Consider the following 20,253-nt stretch of genomic DNA (forward strand, 5'->3'; position numbering starts at 1 on the left):
GTAAATATTTAAATCTATTTTCATATTCTAGCCTTAATTAAATGTAAAAAAAAAAAAAAATTCTGAGTGCTGTTTTTTGTTTAAAAATTAGCCAATTAAGGGAGTTAGTACTGTATGTCTAACCTAATTCTTAAACCTAACTCCAATACTAATGTCAACATTGTCAACATGTTATATAGCAACAGTTTCCAGATACGGACATGTTAGATGTCGACGATTTAACTATATCAATGTCATGTTGGCATACAGACTGCATACCTTGGAATGCTTATTTAATTATTTCATGAAATTCTGGTGGTTTAAATGCAAAACCATGTCAGCCAGACCACAATTTGCTATACTTTGTTCATGCAATTAATGTTATCACATAAGCAGCATAATGGTAACACTGATTTCTTACATAGGTGACTATTATCTTTAACATATATTTGCCACTCTGTCAAGATGACAGTAGCAGGATTACTACAGTGGAATACCAGGTCATGGTCCCCATACATTAAAGATATATTGGGGCAATATTCCAATTCCCCAACCCCAGGAAAAAATCCTGATTTTTAACATGATCATTTCCACAATTCCCTGACTGATTGGCGATCATTGCTGCTTGCAGATTGGCAGATGTACAGGGGCCATCACATTCTCAAACTTTCTATATATGGCCATTTGCAAAACATAAAGGAAACAGGAAATCATAAACACCACCACACCGCCGCTTAGTGGTAGTAATATTATTGAATACCAGTCTACAGCTCTCTGTTGGTCTTATTCCAAAGAAGGCATGACATGGTAACACAAAGACACTGACAGTTCCTTTGCACAGTCATCAGAGTACCACCACTATGGTAATGGAACAGAGCCAGTAGAGGTTACCTGTGATATCAGCCAGTCCACCAGTTTACTCGCTGGAATGACAGATTTGTAAGTCTTCAGGTGGTAATCCCGGTCTCTACAGTGAGAAAGAACAATATCACATAATTTATTGGAAGAAAAATCATTTATAATAATCACAGAAGATAATAAAACTATATCTAGTATTTCACGTTTGCTGTTAATCCATTTTCATTATACAACTAAATAAGATATAAAGGTTTATTATACTGTATAACTCAATATTACTGAATGTAATTCTAGTAGTTTATCATTTGTAAGCCAACAAATCATATTTTCTTTAACATTACATTCATTTTGCCAAGTATTTTTTAAATAGTAGAAATACACCTCTCAGACTCCTGGAGATGCTAAGCTGGCCCCAGGCTCTCTCCGCACTGTGTACATATCGTGGATGCCTAGTTGGGACTGCAGGACAGTCCCCTGAAAAGCGGTACAGTTGGGAGGTATGGAATTGTGCTACAAATCATACACAAGAAAAACTAGCTGTCCAACTTTAAAAAGTTCTTAAGCACTAATAGTAAATAAAAAATAAACATTCAATACCAGTCATCTCATCAGGTAGAACAAGTAATAATCAGTCTTGATAATCAGGGGTGTAACAAAACATTTACAGGCTCCAAAGCAGCTGCATCCACTGCTACTATGGTGGTTACACTTTTGTGAATACAGTAACTGATATGCAGCTCCGGGAACTGACAATGGGGGTCATTCTGACCTGATCGCACGCTGCAGTTTACCGCAGTGTTTGGCCGCCGTTTCGCAGGTGTGGCCGAACCGTTCAGGGGTGGACCGCAGCGGCTGCGTGACGTCACACGCAGCCGCTCCGGGCCGGGGAGCGACGAGTAGCTCACTGCCAGCACGCTAAGGCTGCGCTGGCCGGGAGCTACTCCTAAAGTGCAAAAGCATCGCCGCCCTGCAAAATTTTGCTACGATCAACTCGGAATGACCCCCAATATTCAAATACCTGTTTCACTTCAAAATTTACAACAGCAGTAACCTTGTGATATGATCAGTCACCTCCCGTGGCGAAACAAAGTAATATTCCCCACCCCACCCAAAAAATAAATAAATTGCCTTTCAGCTAAATTTATTCCCCAAAAATAATTGCATCCATACACAATGACCTGAAAGCACAAATAAGGCTTTCAAAAAGAAAATACGGAAATCAAAATGATTGTCACTTGTGGTAGCTCCCTTAATAGCTTGGGCCAGTGGTTCCTAAACATGGTCCTCAAGTCACCCTAACAGTCCAGGTTTTAAGGCTCTTCATGGCTGAGACCAGATGGTTAAATCAAAATGGTTGGGGTACTAATTACTTCACCTGTGCTCATGCAAGGATATCCGGTAAACTTGGACCTTGAGGACCGAGTTTGGGAACCACTGAATTAGGCAAAGCAGAACCAGGCCTATTTTGGCAAGTAAAATGTTTCTTTTTTATGTTAAAAAAATAATGCAGTACTAATTCATTCTATTGCATGTGACATACTAATACTTGTAGAATTGGCAGATAAAACAAGTAGGGTACATCTGCAGAATAATTTACATTTAACAAATTATCAAGACTAAAAGTTGCACACAAAATCAGTATCCTTTGTATGAAACATGGCAATAGCGAAAGTTCACATTGGGCTAACCTGATAGTGTTACTGTATTGGTCATTCCATATAGAACAGAATGCCAGCTTTGCAAACCAACATCATTTTCCTGGAAGTCAGAGATTAATTTTATCTGATTGGCACGGACACAAGGTGATTTTTGCCCCAAAATCCCCTAGCTTTGCTCATTTAAGCTAAACAGGAATATGGGAAAAAGTTGCTTGATCATATTTTTGTGGTATGAGGAGAGAGCCCAAGTCATTACAGACATCGGCACCTCGCACAGCTAAACACTGGAATTCTGCTTCTAAAGCAAAACTATTTCATTGCCAAACCACAAAAAAACTGCACCTTGTTGTAAGACAGGATACGATGACTACAGTAAGAGAGGATTTAAATCCTGACAAGCATGTTGTCCTATGTATATGCTGACGTATAGTCTACCTAATGCCTCATCAAAGGACCGGCAGCCATTGTATAAGTTAAACCAGTATTCAAATACATTAAGTCCAAAAAGAACTAGTGGCATCACATAGGCATGACGGACAATACTTCCTAGTGAACTTATTGGGGGCAGTTTAATATTTGCCCAGCCCACAAAACTGCCACCTTAATTGAGTGTTCCTTAATAAAGACTCATTGTGTGCAGGCCATGGGCGGGGTATATCAATTATGGCATTTCTATGCAAGACAGCCTGCCCTTTATCGCATGCATAGTGCCGTTTATCAATGCCATATGCATGAATTCTAATTAATAATTTTTTTGGGACAGATCTTCCAATAATGATGTGAGGACTTATGGGTTTGTGACCCTGGAGTCCTAGGGGTAAATTTACTAAAATGGGAGTTCTATTTAAGATGTGATGTTGCCCATAGCAACCAATCAATTTCCAGGTATTATATTCTAGAAGGTGCTGGATAAAGGAGAAGTAGAATCTGATTGGTTGCTAAAGGCAACATCCCATCTTAAATAGAACTTCCATCTTAGTAAATTTACACCCTACTGTGTATGCACAGCCAGTGACCAGCACATACGGAAGCTGGGGGGGGTTTGAAGAGGGATCTTTTCAAATCCCTCCCTGGAGACTTGTTGCAGAAAGATGCCCACAGGTGTCTTTAGGCAATGCCATCTATACATGGTGTTGCCTACTTGCCTATAGGTGGTCATTCCGAGTTGTTCACTCGCTAGCTGCTTTTAGGAGCATTGCAAACGCTAGGCCGCAACCCTCTGGGAGTGTATCTTAGCATAGCAGAATAGCGAACGAAAGATTAGCAGAATTGCTACTAAATAATTTCCTGCAGTTTCTGAGTAGCTCCAGACCTACTCCTAGATTGCGATCAGCTCAGTCTGTTTAGTTCCTGGTTTGACGTCACAAACACACCCTGCGTTCGGCCAGCCACTCCCCCGTTTCTCCAGACACTCCTGCGTTTTTGCCTGACACGTCTGCGTTTTTTAGCACACTCCCGGAAAATGCTCAGTTACCACCCAGAAACGCCCCTTTCCTGTCAATCACTCACCGATCAGCAGTGCGACTGAAAAGCGCCAGACGAACAACAGCAAAACTGCTAAGTTTTTAGTTATATAACTAAGCGCATGCGCGCTGCGTACCATGCGCATGCAGCAGAAAATCGCAGCATAGCGAAAATCGGCAATAAGCGAACAACTCGGAATGACCACCATAGTGCACAAGCTAAAGAATGTTACGCTTGCTGGAGCTTGATACATCTGTGGATTGTGGCAAACTTTGACTGCACTTTAGTGTTAGTACATCCCGCCAAATGTGTGACAAAAACATATGTATTCTATCCCAAGCGATGGTAGATAACCATCATTAGTCAACAGGGAACAGTCTGCAATGCAAGTGCACAGTAAAATATTGTTAAACCCCAGGGAAAATTATTATACTGGATTACCTTTAAACTTTAAAAAATAAACTAAGACAACAAAAAACACTGAATACAGAAGATATAGAGGGTATAAAAGACCGTTATATCACTGCAAGTAGGTTTTAGATCCACAGAGGATGTGGCTGGAGGTCTAACTGTGAAAAGGAGTTGGCAAGGGAGAGGTTGACACAATTCATAACTAAAAATTAACTGGGGTTAACTGGCCTTTAAATAACATTGTATTATTATTATTATTATTATTATTATTATTATTATTACTAGTACAGCTGAGAAGTAATGAAGCAAAGGAGTTATCGGTGTACTACTAGGGGTGGGCGGCCAATAGAAGAGATAAACAGTAATGAGCGAGACGAGATGCATGAATAGATGGTTGCTGAGTAAAGGAGAGCTGTAATTGAAGTGCAAGCGAAGAGAGCTGTGAGACAGGAAGGAAGAGGGCCCTGCTCCAGGGAGCTTACAATCTAGGGAGAGGAGGGAGACAGACAGGTGACATGAGGCACAAGCAAGCAAGAAGTGGCCTGGTGACAGGAAGTACTGTAAGCGAGTTAGAGATGGGCAAGGCATGAGACAGGGGTTTGGGAGAGCGGCCTCGAGTCCAGGATAGTTCAATGAACAGGTGGGTTTTCAAGTACCCATTTGAAGCTTTGCAAGGTCGGGGAGAGTTTAATAGAGCGAGGAAGTCCATTCCAATGAAGGGGCAGTGCAGACAAAATCTTGGATTAAGCCATACCTCCCAACTGTGCCGATTTTCGCGGAACAGTCCCGCTGTCCCACCTGCAGGCCGCAGTGTCTCGTGGTGGAGAAGGGGGGGTCAGTTGGGAGGCTCCTGTCACTGCTGCTCTGCTTAGCAGAGCAGCGGTGAATAGACGCCGTGCGCATGCGCACAGCGTCTATTCACGAGTGACAGAGGGGGCATGCAAGCAGCTCACAGAGCGCTGGGCATGCCCCCCTTCAGTGATGGACAAGAGAGGCGTGGCTTACAATTGCGGCATCACTGTGATGCCACACACCCCTTTTCAAGGCCACACCCCATTTTTGGGAGTTTCCCACTTGAAAGAAGAAGAAAGTTGGGAGGTATGGATTAGCACATAGGATGCAGTGACCAGGGTACAGGAGAGGCATCGGTCATTGGCCACCCAGGGAGGGCGGGAGAGAGTATGTAGGTAAATGAGGTTTTAAATGTAAAGAGCACTGGAGTTGCAGAGGGCCTTCTATGTGAGGGCGAGGAGTTTAAAGAGTATTCTGTAGGGAAATGGGAGCCAGTGCAGGTTTTGTCGAAGAGTAGTCAAATAACCAGTGTGTAATAAAAATAAGCATAAAACAATGCTACTAAGATAAAGACAATTTCACTATTGATAGCTTCATTGTCACATAAGATAAATATGCTCTTATAAGACTGTAACACCGGAGGACGCAGTTCTCATTTTAGGATGGACCTCACTACCTGCTGTGACTCTCTCCATAACAGAATTCTAAATAACTATTGTTATAATTCCAGACTCTTAGGGGTAAATTTACTAAGGTGGGAGTTTTTTTTAGAACTGGTGATGTTGTCCATAGCAACCAATCAGATCATATCTATTATCTTCTAGAAGCAGCTAGATAATGGTTAAGTAGAATCTGATTGGATTGTATGGGCAACATCACCCGTTTTAAAAAAAAACTCCCACCTTAGTAAATTTAAACCTTATGTTCTCAGAATACCAGAATACATTTTTCACCTTTTAACAAATGCAAATTTCAAAACAATTCTAAAGAGCAAACACGCTGTGATTAAATGCAGACATCGGGAGAATAGCACACTGGCCCAGATATCATCTTGCTAGAGAACGGCTGCAACAGTGTTGCCATGTAATTATGTGGTACTGTATATATGATTTCTTACAGGTTGAACACAGCTCATCTGCCAGTAGCAATATGTCACAGGCATCATCCACTACATGACATCAGTTACCATACTTCCTTTATAACATCACTGGTTTTATTTTGCCTATTGAAGGTACTATTCACAAGATGCTCTGAGTCAGGAGGTCTCTGTACTGGAGCTGGGATTTTGGTGGCCTCTAAAGTCATAGGAGCCAGTCCTGCTGGTCAATCAGCACATCCAATATTTGCACTGTCACTAAAAACTCTATTGTCAGAAATATGATAAGCCAGTGACACCTCCTCTGCCTATTACAAACAACATGGAACCACCAACAAAGACACTGATGGTTCACCACAATGTTAATTACTGCCCATCTCCTCTTCAGGTGTTGGAAGTCCCCGTGTCCCACAGCTTGTACTAAAAGACTATCAGGTAGATTTATCATGAATTGTAATCTTAGTATAATAGCTTAGAAACGGTGCCAGAGGAGACGGACATACTTCGAGTGAAGAAAATACACAGATAGTGGTGGGATTCACACCAGCTCACACATAACAGAAAACCAAGCTAACCAGCCTGAAACAATTCAGAAACGGCTGAACCACAGTACTTAACCAAGTAACAATGCAGTACTTAACCAAGTAACAAGGCAGTACTGTACCAAGTAACAACTGCAGGAAAACGAAGCGCTGGGCGGGCACCCAGCATCCTCTATGGACTACGAGAAAAGGATTTACCGGTAGGTAATTAAAATCCTATTTTCTCTTACATCCTTGAGGATGCTGGGGTCCACATTAGTACCATGGGGATGTACCAAAGCTCCCAGTACGGGAGGGAGAGCGCGGAGACTCCTGCAGAACCGATTGACCAAACTTAAGGTCCTCAGAGGACAAAGTATCGAACTTGTAGAACTTAGCAAACTGATTCGACCCTGACCAAGTAGCCGCTCTGCAAAGTTGTAAAGCCGAGACACCCCGGGCAGCCGCCCAGGAAGAACCCACTTTACGAGTAGAGTGGGCCTTAACAGATTTTGGACACGGCAATCCTGCCATAGAATAAGCATGCTGGATAGTAAACCTCATCCAGCGAGAAATCGTCTGCTTAGAAGCAGGATACCCCACCTTATGGGGATCATAAAGGACAAACAGAGCGTCCGATTTTCTGTGACGAGAAGTTCTCTACACATAAATCTTCAAAGCCCTCACAACATACAAGTACTTTGAGGTAATTGAGGAGTCAGTGGCTACTGGCACCACAATAGGTTGGTTGATATGAAAAGCCGACACAACCTTCGGAAGAAGTTGCTGACGCGTCCTGAGATCAGCTCTATCTTCATGGAAAATCAAGTAGGGGTTCTTGCAGGACAATGTCCCCAATTCTGACACAAGTCTAGCAGATGCTAATGCCAACAGTGTGACCGCCTTCCAAGTAACAAACTTGACATCAACCTCCTGTAAAGGCTCAAACCCATCTGACTGCAGAAACTGCAGCACCACATTAAGATCCCAAGGTGCCGTAGGAGGCACAAAGGGAGGCTGGATGTGCAGAACCCCTTTCAAGAATGTCTGAACCTCAGGGAGGGAAGCCAACTGTTTCTGGAAGAAAATGGACAAGGCTGAAATCTGGACTTTTATGGAGCACAAGCGTAGGCCCACATCCACACCTGCTTGCAGAAAAAGTAGAAACCGTCCTAGTTGAAACTCCACCATAGGAAACTTCTCGGATTCACACCAAGACACGTACTTTTTCCAAATTCGATGGTAATGTTTAGATGTTACTCCTTTCCTAGCCTGTATCAGGGTAGGAATAACCTTGTTCGGAATACCCTTCCGAGCTAAGATCTGGCGTTCAACCTCCATGCTATCAAACGAAGCAGTGGTAAGTCTTGATAAGCGAATGGCTCCTGTTGCAGAAGGTCCTCGCGAAGAGGAAGAGGTCTCGATCTTCCAGCAGTAACTCCAGAAGATCCGCGTACCAAGCCCTTCTTGGCCAGTCCGAAGCAATGAGGATCGCCTGAACTCTTGTTCTTTTTATTAGTTTTAGAATCCTTGGGATGAGTGAAATTGGAGGGAATACACTGACTTGAACACCCATGGAGTCACCAGGGTGTCCACCGCCACTGCCTGTGGGTCTCTCGACCTGGAACAGTACCTCCGAAGCTTCTTGTTGAGGCGGGAGGCCATCATGTCTATTTGAGGTACACCCCCCAAAGACCTGTCACCTTGCGAACACCTCCGAGTGGAGGCCCCACTCTCCTGGATGGAGATCGTGTCTGCTGAGGAAGAAGTCCGCTTCCCAGTTGTCCACTCCCGGAATGAAGATTGCTGACAGTGCCATCGCGTGTTTCTCTGCCCAGAGGATGATTCTTGTCACCTCTGACATTGCAGCCCTGCTCTTCGTTCCGCCCTGTCAGTTTATGTAGGCCACGGTCGTTACATTGTCCGAATGAACTTGAATGGCTCGATCTTTTAGAAGACGTGCCACCTGTAGAAGACCGTTGTACACGGCCCTTAGGTTCCAGAATGTTTATCGGGAGGATGGATTCCAGACTTGAACACATTCCTTGGAAGTTTTCCCCTTGGGCGACTGCACCCCAACCTCTGAGACTTGCATCCGTGGTTAGAAGGATCCAATTCTGAATCCTGAACCTGCGTCCCTCTAGTACAGTGATTTTCAACCTTTTTTTACTCGCGGCACACCGAACAATATTTTAAAATTGCCAAGGCACACCATCAGTACGTTTCCCCCCCCCCCCCCCCCCACAGAAAAACCCCCCACACATTGGCCCTCACAGTAAAAAAAAGAATCCACACATACATTGGCCTACACAGGAAAAACGATTACATTGCACCCCACATAAATCATGTTGCTCACACATAAATCAATCACATTTCTCCCCACATAAATCCTTATGCTCCCCACATGAATTATTCACATTGTTCCCCCCATAAATCCATAATCCTATTGCTCCCTACAGGAGAAATAACATAACAAATATTAGCCCCTACCAGTCAGCTGTCCTCCTCCCTGTCCCTCAGTGGTGGGGGCTGTTCATAGTGGAGTGCTGCGAATACTGAGTAGCGGGTGGTCGGGCAGGTGTGGAATGGGTGGGCAAGGAAAGCTGTGGATGCAGGCGGGAACTGGAAGATGTGTATACAGGCGGGTGGGCTGGCTGGGTGGTGAGAGGCGGCGACCGTGACCTATGATATCACACTGCCACGTCATCAAGGCATAGGTCACGGCTGTAGCCTGACTGATCCTCTAAGAAGAGCCCGGGCCAACAGTTCACTCTGAAGGTACAGGAAGCTGCTCTGGCTCTGCGTCACACCTTGCAACTGGTCACGGCACACTAGTGTGCCACGGCACACTGGTTGAAAAAGCCTGCTCTAGTAGGTGAGAAGTTTGCAGCCACCAGAGGAGCGAGATTCTGGCTTTCGGCACCAGACGTATCCTCTGGTGCATGTGAAGATGAGAACCCGACCATTTGTCCAGGAGATCTAGTTGGAAGGACCGTGCATGAAATCTTCCATACTGAGATTATACTGGCCTGAGGTAAATGTGGTTGCTAACAGCGGGATTAGCCCGTTAGCCCTTGTATACCAGTGTAGGGTCTGTGCGCTGGCTCAGGGCGCACCTCACAGCGTCGCACATTGTACCGCTGAGCCCTCCAGAGCGCAGCTTCGCAGGGCTGTGCTCCAACCCTTATGACGCCATTCTCGCCGGAGATCCGCTTACCGGGGCGCCGGCGTCATACTCACCACTCCATCTTCTGTTAGGGGGTGGCGGCCGTGTGGCGGGAGTGAGCGGTCGCCTCGTGGGCTTGCGATCATCACCCTCAGAAGCTCAGTGTCCTGTCAGCGGAGATAGGAGCCATTAACCTCTAGGGTAGGATCCTACTCCCCCCCTAAGTCCCATGAAGCAGGGAGGCTGTTTCCAGCATCCTCCCTGTACCTAACTCTTTAAAAAAAACATTAAAACTAGAAAAATTCCTAGGAGCTCCCCTAGCTGTGACCGGCTCCACCGGGCACATTTTCTAAACTGGGTCTTGTAGGAGGGGCATAGAGGGAGGAGCCAGCCCACACTATTAAACTCTTAAAGTGCCCAGGGACCAGTCTATACCCCATGGTACTAATGTGGACCCCAGCATCCTCTAGGTCGTAAGAAAAACAAGACTAAAACATTCAGCAATTAATTCATCATTAAGTGCAACACCCCCATGCTCCTTTACTTCCTGAGTGTGAAATTCCTCTGCAAAATACTTCTCTGTATCACGTAGTATTACCCCGAGTCAAACACATAATTAAATAAAAAGCTTTTAATCCCAGAAATACATTCTCTACAATTATTACACATTGTGAAATCTGGATCACATAAGTGTTCAGGCACATACTGTACTGCTTATAACTATTCTGTTTATACTATCTGTTTAGCATGAAAATAAAATTTGTCAAACAACAAATATTTCTCTTCAGTCTGTAGACATATTTAGGGGTATATGCAATTAGCGGCGAATCGCGGCAAATTATCGCCGTTTTTTAATTCGACACAATTCGACAGGTGAATTCCGGCAGGTGGCTTCCGGAATTCACCATATTCAAAAACGGATTCGACAGTCCCGTGGGCGAAAAACGGACTATTTGTCGGATTTTGCCGCGATTTAAAAAAATGGGGAAAAACGGGGAAAAAACTGAAAAAAAATGGCGTGGGGTCCCCCCTCAAAAGCATAACCAGCCTCGGGCTCTTCGAGCTGGTCCTGGTTCTAAAAATGCGGGGACAAAATTGACATGGGATCCCCCGTATTTTTAAAACCAGCACCGGGCTCTGCGCCTGATGCTGGTGCAAAAAATACGGGGGACAAAAAGAGTAGGGGTCCCCCGTATTTTATACACCAGCATCGGGCTCCACTAGCTGGACAGATAATGCCACAGCCGGGGGTCACTTTTATACAGTGCCTTGCGGCCGTGGCATTAAATATCCAACTAGTCACCCCTGGTCGGGGTACCCTGGGGGAGTGGGGACCCCTTCAATCAAGGGGTCCCCCCCCCCAGCCACCCAAGGGCCAGGGGTGAAGCCCGAGGCTGTCCCCCCCATTCAAGGGCTGCGGATGGGAGGCTGATAGCCTTGAGGAAAATGACAGAATATTGTTTTTTTCCAGTAGTACTACAAGTCCCAGCAAGCCTCCCCCGCAAGCTGGTACTTGGAGAACCACAAGTACCAGCATGCGGGAGAAAAACGGGCCCACTGGTACCTGTAGTACTACTTGAAAAAAAAAACCCAAATAAAAACAGGAGACACACACCGTGACAAGTACAACTTTATTACACACTGCCGACACACACATACTTACCTATGTTGACACGCCGACTGCCACAGTCTCCGACGATCCGAGGGTACCTGTGAAAAAAATTATACTCACCTGCCAGTGTCCAGAGATAAATCCACGTCCAGAGATAAAATCCTCGTACTTGGCAAAATAAAAACACGCACACCCGTACCAACGGATTGAAAGGGGTCCCATGTTGACACATGGGACCCCTTTCCACGAATGCCGTGACCCCACGTGACTCCTGTCACTGAGGTCCCTTCAGCCAATCAGGAAGCGCTACTTCGTGGCGCTCACCTGATTGGCTGTTTCGCGTCTGAGGTCAGACAGCGCATCGCAAAGCCTCTCCATTACTTTCAATGGTGGGAACTTTGCCATCAGCGGTGGGGTTACCACCGCGGGTGACCCCACCACTAGCCGCAAAGTTCCCACCACTGAATATAATGGAGGGAGCTGTGCGATGCGCTGACAGCTCAGACGCGCACAGAGCCAATCAGCAGAGTGCAAGGACGTTGCGCTCGCTGATTGGCTTAGGAGACCTTTCAGTGACAGCAGTCACGGGGGGGGTCTCTCTGCATTCGGGGAAAGGGGTCCCATGTGTCAACATGGGACCCCTTTCAGTACGCTGGTCGGGTGTTCGTTTTCTTTTTTTGACAAGTACGTGGATTTATCTCTGGACCATGGTTCAGGTGAGTATAATTATCTTTTATTTTCAGGTACCCGTGGATTCTACTTGGAGAAGAGGACCGACTGCTTCGTGTCAACATAGGTAAGTATGTGTGTGTCGGCAGTGTGTAATAAAGTTGTACTTGTCACGGTGTGTGTCTCCTGTTTTTATTTGGGTATTTTTTTTCAAGTAGTACTACAGGTACCAGCGGGTCCGTTTTTCTCCCGCATGCTGGTACTTGTGGTTCTCCAAGTACCAGCTTGCGGGGGAGGCTTGCTGGGACTTGTAGTACTACTGGAAAAAAACAATATTCTGTCATTTTCCTCAAGGCTATCAGCCTCCCATCCGCAGCCCTTGGATGGGGGGGGACAGCCTCGGGCTTCACCCCTGGCCCTTGGGTGGCTGGGGGGGGGGGCCCTTGATTGAAGGGGTCCCCACTCCCCCAGGGTACCCCGGCCAGGGGTGACTAGTTGGATATTTAATGCCACGGCCGCAAGGCACTGTATAAAAGTGACCCCCGGCTGTGGCATTATCTGTCCAGCTAGTGGAGCCCGATGCTGGTGTATAAAATACGGGGGACCCCTACTCTTTTTGTCCCCCGTATTTTTTGCACCAGCATCAGGCGCAGAGCCTGGTGCTGGTTTTAAAAATACGGGGGATCCCATGTCAATTTTTCCCCCGCATTTTTAGAACCAGGACCAGCTCGATGAGCCCGAGGCTGGTTATGCTTTGGAGGGGGGACCCCACGCCATTTTTTTCCGGGATTTTAACATTCCATCTAAAAAAAAATATATATATATATTATTTTAAAAAATATATAAACAATACTTGTGCCTCCAAAAAAGACAAACCAAGTACCTAATCCCTTCTAATATAAATAGATATGCTATTATCAATTAAAAAAACACAAAAAAAAACATGTTTTAAATTTTTTTTATTAGTTTCACCCACCAAAGTGTGGCGGATTGAAAATGTCGAATTTACTGTCTAAAAGCACTGTTGTCGAATTTCCAAACTTCAATTGAATACACTTTGGTCGAATTGCAGCACTTGTATCATTGCAGAAAAGTCGAATTTGAAAAAAGTCGAATTTCAAAAGTCCGTTTTTTGGACGGAAAGCACTGAATTGCATTGATGATTTTTTTTTTGGGGCGAAAAATTCCCAAAATTCGACAATTTCGGGAATTCGACCGCAATTGCATATACCCCTTAGTGTTACAAATGCGCTCAAAGCGAGGAATTTTAAACCCAAAATATCTGCAATCTCCCATTTGTAAAGTGTGTTTAAGTAGAGACATACTGTAGCTGTGCCACGGAGCGTGCCTGGTGAGTACAGCCACACCCACACCACATCAATATTTGTCGAGCGGGCAAAGGTGGGGTGAAAAGCTGCATGAGGGAAGCCACAAGAGGGGTGATAAGCTGCATGATGGGAGGGGGAGCCACCAGAGGAGTGATAAACTACATGAGGGTATGGGGAGCCACAACAGGGGTGATTAGCTGCATGAGGGGAGGCAGAGCCACAAGAGGGGTAAAAAGCTGCATGAGGGAAGGAGGAGCCACAAGAGGGGCGATAAGCTACATGGGGGGAGGGCACAAGAGGGGTGATAAGCTGCATGAGGGGAGGCAGAGCCACAAGAGGGGTAATAAGCTGTGAGGGACGGGGGAGCCCCAAGAGGGGTGACAAGCTGCATGGTGGGATGGGACGGGACTGGGAGCCACAAGAAGAGAAATATGCTACAAGGGGAGGGGGGGGGGGGCACATGAGAAGAGATAATCTGCATGGGGGATGCTGTGTAAAGAGGCTAAGCAGTATGAGAGGGGAGAAATTTGAGGTGGGACTTGAGAGCTGTGTAAGGTACAAGATCTGTCAGGGGGAAGAGCTGCGTGGAGGATGTATCGGGGGGAGAGCTGTATGAGGGATAAGACGTGTGCAGGAAGTAGTTACAGGATGGACAGTAAATGTGTCGATCCAGGAATGTAGGTGCCAGTATTGTCATCATGCTACTTATAGTCGTTAGCCAGATCAAGAGCAACACTTTTAACATACTGCCTACCTAAAATGTTTACAGTTGTAATGTCGATCGAGTTAAAAGTAACGTTAACCTTATTCACATGCCAATGCCTGCACTCTGGGATTGATGTAGTCAGGGTCGATCCCACGTACCCATCCCATGCAGTCCTCCCTCCCCCCCCCCCCCCCCCCCGCCACTATTTTTGCATTCTCATGCTCTCCCACTTGCACTAATTGTAAAGTAATGCTAGAGACACCCAATAGGTGGTGCTGTACACACCCCTCTGGCGGTGCACACCCTCAGTAGATGAAAAGAAAATTTTTGCACAGTGGTGCTGAATGTTCGGCGTCATACATCCCTGAGAATCACGATAGCCCAGCATCACTAATTTGCTGGCGGCTGCAAGGTGATATTCCCAACAGCATATATATATATCTCGGATTATCACATTGTGCACATTAGCAAAGGGCGTTTTAGACATAGTTGTGCTAGGAGTCAGTAAGCAGTCCATATGTGAATGAGACAGTGTGGGTAACCTGCATGCAACAGTGTCATGATGTTAGGAGAGTATGGAGGTAACAGGGAAGCCACAGACTGAAAGCTAGATAGCGGAAAGAGCAAAGTCCCACAGCAGTACAGATTATTTCAGAAGAGTGTGCTGATCACGTAAGCCAATGTTTTCCAACTCCAGTCCTCATTGACCTCCAACAATGCATGTTTACAGATCTCCTAAGTATCACAATGAAATATGAAATAAATTCTACCTGTGAATCTTTTAAAATGTGTCAGTCATTAATGAACACAACTGTGCACACACCAGGAGATCTGTAAAACATGCACTGTTAGGGGTCCCTGATGACTAGAGTTGGGAAACACTGGTGAAAACAGTGACCACTCCAGTTCTGTCATTGTGTTGGTTAGGACAGAGTTCCCCAATAGCACACAATAGAGATGTGTGGATCCTCTTACACTGCTGCAGGCAGATTGCTGTGTGAGACACATTCTTATATGAAACCAAGGGGCATATTAAATTATCTGTGGGCATTTATTTTTTATTTTATTTTTTTACAGCAGCTGTAAGTAACGTGCCTAATTCACATCTTTGCTTTGAGCTAATCTGTCACAAACAGGTTTCCACCCACTAATGTCACATGATTCATTTCTAACATAGTACAGGTTGAGTATCCCTTATCCAAAATGCTTGGGACCAGAGGAATTTTGGATATGGGATTTTTCCGTATTTTGGAATAATTGCATACCATAATGAGATATTATGGTGATGGGACCTAAATCTAAGAACAGAATGCATTTATGTTTCATATACACCTTATACACACAGCCTGAAGGTCATTTTAGCCAATATTTTTTATAACTTTGTGCATTAAACAAAGTGTGTCTACATTCACACAATTCATTTATGTTTCATATACACCTTATACACACAGCCTGAAGGTCATTTTAGCCAATATTTTTTATAACTTTGTGCATTAAACAAAGTGCGTCTACATTCATACAATTCATTTATGTTTCATATACACCTTATACACACAGCCTGAAGGTCATTTAATACAATATTTTTAATAACTGAGTATTAAACAAAGTTTGTGTACATTGAGCCATCAGAAAACAAAGGTTTCACTATCTCAGTCTCACTTAAAAAAGTCAGTATTTCGGAATACTCCGTATTTCGGAATATTTGGATATGGGATACTCAACCTGTATATGAGTCCACAAAGGTAGAACATGTAATCAAATTAATATGATCAACATATTTTTACTGAGAAAGCAATATATTTACTAGGGAAATTCAAACATACATCCTCCAAATAATAAACGGGAGGCATTCATAGCTCTGGCTGTCGGGATCCAGGCTATCAGGATACAGACGCCGGAATTCCGACACCTGGTGAAATACCAGCAGTCGGAATCCTAACTAGGGTGGTGGTCAACGCCACCACCCAAAGGGGAATATAACCTTGTGGCAGGCAAAGGTCGTCACCGGGGCCTAAGTGTGGCGAGCGCAGCGAGCCCACGAGGGGACATGCTGCGCTCGCCACCTGTATTCTGGCTGTCGGGATACCGACAGCCGGCATATTATACTGAATCAATTATAAACCAATCAGAAATTACCTTTCTTACATCCAGTTCAAGCTAGAGAAAGACAGGTGGCTATTGTAGCCAAATGCTAAACTCATGCTTTTAAATTTTTCCACAGAGGACGTTTCTGGGCCAAATAAGGTAAAGCAAAGTACATGAAGCTCTTGGATTGTGCCTGTGACATTTCATTTAATGTTACAATCACGGTAGTCTGTTATGCAATTTGATTTGATATTCCATATCATAACATTCCCTGAGTTAAACGAGTTTATAATTATACTAATTATGATTGATAACTTGTCATTGCTGTGAATACCCTTAGCATGACAAAGGACGGCCATGAAGCATCTCATCCGCCATAACAGTGGGTCACAGAGACCATCTCCCGGGGTATAAATCTTAGTGAACTCTGATTCCCAATGCCATGCCACAGTAATTCACGCTTGTGAATATGGCTCACATTATATTGTAAGCGTGATAGAGAGGATCAAAGTCGTAGAAGCTGTGAGATCTGCTACAAAAGAACATTACTGACAGGAAATATACATTTTTGCTAAATTACATTGAAAAATATCTGTGCTTGTGAAGCTGACAGGAATATGAGGGGACACTTTTACGGTTGTTCCCTCACGCTCATATTTCAGTATGGGATCTATTCTTCACAGCTGACAGCAGAGGCATCATTTGTCATCAGAAGCTGTGAAACGTCATCTGGTTCATTCAGAAAGCACAGACTGCTATGCTGAGGGGCATTTATAAACAACTGCTCAAGTGAAACAATTCACAATAATGGAGTAGTAACAAAAAATCACCTACGGCTGTAATCGATCAATAAATATTGCCATGGTAGCTGACAGAAACTCTACTGTCCCTCTAGCAGTTTTGTGGGAATATGTACATGCGTGTACACGTGTACTGGCTCACATGTGTACAGTGGAACTGACTCAGACTCGGTTCCATTTTCAAAAAAGAAAGCATTATCTCTGTGATTTTCTTTTGTTATCAGTACAATGAGTGTGGGGGAACCATTATGTAATGCTGCAATACGTGTTAAAAAGGCATACTCATATTTTGCAAGTGGGAAGCTTATCTCCAATGAAATCCAGCAAATCTGTGCAACAATATTGCGGCATGGCCACTGATTTTCAATAGACCCTAGAGTCTGAACATCCTGGAATATTGAAACAAACACTAGAATTGCTTCCAAAAGTTACACTGAAAACTATTCTGTGAAGTCACCGCACCCTGAAATGGAATCCATAAATTTCCTTGGTGACCTCAGAAGATCCTACTATTCCGGGACACACCTCCCTCTGTAACAAGTCTGTTGTCAGTTTCCTACATAATTCTAAGATGCGGAGGCTCAGAGTATATGAAATTTCACATGCTTTGCACAAATTCCAGCTGTAAAGCGCAACAGAAATTGCTACGCTATATAATAAACGGTTAATAAATAAATAAATGATAAATATACCAATTACGTTATTACAAAATGTATAGCATTTTTCTGTGCTTCACGGGCTCCAACGTATAGGAAGACAGTGTCTAGGTCCACATTCAATGGATCAAACCCATATGGTAGACATGCATTAGGTCGACATGGTCAAAAGGTCGAGATGACAATGATCAACACAATATTTTGCTTTTTTCCCAGGTTTTTTACATTTTTGCTTGATTTACTATCCACGTGGACTACAATTGGGAATAACAACCTGTGGCGAGTGCAGCAGTAGCAGAGTGTGCCACCTTGCCCGAAGCGTGGCAAGGGAAGTGAGCCCGCGAGGGTACACATTTGCACTAATTGTGGTCACACATGATGAAGTATACAAAAGGACACCCAAAAAACATAAAAAATCCTTGTGCCAACCTTTTTTGTGTCAATCATTGCCATGTCGACCTTTTGTACCTGTTGACCTTACCCACTGTCTACCTTTTACCTGTCAATCTTTTGGCCCTGTCGACCTAATGCATGTCAACCATATGCGGTTAACCTAATGACTGTCTATCTAGACAGTGTAGATCTTCTATACCACACCCGTGCTACACAAAAGAGGTGTATCCATATACAGTGAAGGTAGCCATTTTGTAGTATTTACCAATATTCAGAAGAAGTTTGACTAGGATATAGTAAGATTAGTGAGGCATTAAGCATTTTGTGCCTCATGCCTCAGCAAATATATTCAGTTGACCTGTAAAAGGTACCACTGGAACTCCACTTTCTTCCAATGGCAATCACGTTATTACAAGACTTTATACCACAGAATAAGAAATGCATTAGCGTAGAAATACAGAGCATCATATCACATATACAGTATATGCTGCAGGTCTTAGCACATGATGTTACTGACCACTTACCCAGACAGAAAATTACCATACAATTTTCAGTACAATGATAACAGGCTAAGACAGGCCTGGCGTTACTGAAGCTTATCTCTTAAACACTTACTTGATGACTGGCGTTAATAGGCTATGCAGGCGAGAGTAGAGCCTCACACCCTGGAAAGTAAAAGAACAGGAGATTGAATCATTGATGTGGCATGTCTCGTCAATGCTTAATCCACCATAGTTAGAATTGTTGTTAAACCAAGTACTGAAGAAAGGGCGAAAAATCCAGGTGACCATTTTTCTAAGAATAAAGTAGATAGCGTCTTGCCAGCTTTCCTGTCTAAATCCTACTGAATATCTATTTTTTCCTGATGGCCCCAGACTTAGCCACTCTAAATGTTGTAAATTCATCTGTGGGTGTTTCCCGAACCAGTATGGCTCTAGGTAGGTCTCCTCAGTTATAAGCAACTTAATATCCCCAATGTCCTGTGAGCTGGGATTCCCGTACTTTTGTCTTACCTGTCTACACTCATGGCTCCATTGTTGGTGCATGGAATTGGTGTAGGCACCATCCTGAATGTGCTCCCGGCTCTCTTGCACCTATAATAAGCTCTGCAGTGTCCCCTGCTACAGGGCTGCCACTTGGTCCTTCACGGTCTTCTAACAGTATGATGCAGTAGCCACATCTACTCTGCCAACTGGTTCAAAATTAACACTACTGCTGGATCTGTGGCTCTGCTTGTCATTTTCGAATGAGTGCTCTGCTATCTTATGCATAGAGGAATGAGTTGGTCTTCATTACCAAACAGCCTCTTTACCAGACAGTTCTATACTAAGACATGGGGGTATATTTACTAAGAATCATATTTTCCCGTTTGAGGTCAAAGTTCAATCACGAATGACATCGAAAGTGTAAAGTTGCAACTTTTTGAGTTTATTACGGCTAATTTACTAAGCTGTCGTATTCTGCATTTTCCGTTTTACCGATGTCGATGTCATTCGTTTTTTTTGGCAGTGTTTTACGTGAGTGACTTGTAAAACACTGCTGACTTTAATACAATGAATCTCGGCCGGATCTGAGAGATCCGTGCTGGGCTTCATTGTGCACCTTTTAAAAAAAAAAAAAATCAGTGTTAAAATCTAAAAAAAAATTGCGTGGGGTCCCCCCTCCTAAGCCAAACCAGCCTCGGGCTCTTTGAGCCGGTCCTGGTTGGAAAAATATGGGGGGAAAAATGATAGAGGTTCCCCCATATTTAAACAACCAGCACCGGGCTCTGCGCCTGGTCCTGGTTCCAAAAATACGGGGGACAAAAAGCGTAGGGGTCCCCCGTATTTCTGAAACCAGCACCGGGCTCCACTAGCCAGATACATAATGCCACAGCCGGGGGACACTTTTATATAGGTCCCGGCGCCCCTGGCATTACATAACCAACTAGTCACCCCTGGCCGGGGTACCCTGGAGGAGTGGGGACCCCTTCAATCAAGGGGTCCCCCCCCCTCCAGCCACCCAAGGACCAGGGGTGAAGCCCGAGGCTGTCCCCCCCCCCATCCAAGGGCTGCGGATG

The 20,253-nt window shown here is 44.4% G+C and overlaps 1 protein-coding gene across 3 annotated transcripts in view; it reads right to left on the reverse strand.

Moving 5' to 3' along the window:
* The window catches only part of PREX1 (phosphatidylinositol-3,4,5-trisphosphate dependent Rac exchange factor 1), a 454,902-nt gene that overhangs the window by 136,290 nt on the left and 298,359 nt on the right, over nucleotides 1–20,253 (reverse strand). For all 3 annotated transcript variants that reach the window (XM_063958866.1, XM_063958867.1, XM_063958868.1), the window contains 2 exons: nucleotides 18,810–18,859; nucleotides 871–946 (listed from right to left, as the gene is read on the reverse strand). In XM_063958866.1, the coding sequence (XP_063814936.1) occupies nucleotides 871–946; nucleotides 18,810–18,859 (126 nt within the window). The remainder of the gene's footprint in view (nucleotides 1–870; nucleotides 947–18,809; nucleotides 18,860–20,253) is intronic.

This window comes from Pseudophryne corroboree, chromosome 3 (genome assembly GCF_028390025.1).
Source record: "Pseudophryne corroboree isolate aPseCor3 chromosome 3, aPseCor3.hap2, whole genome shotgun sequence".
Classification (NCBI taxonomy): Eukaryota; Metazoa; Chordata; class Amphibia; order Anura; family Myobatrachidae; genus Pseudophryne; species Pseudophryne corroboree.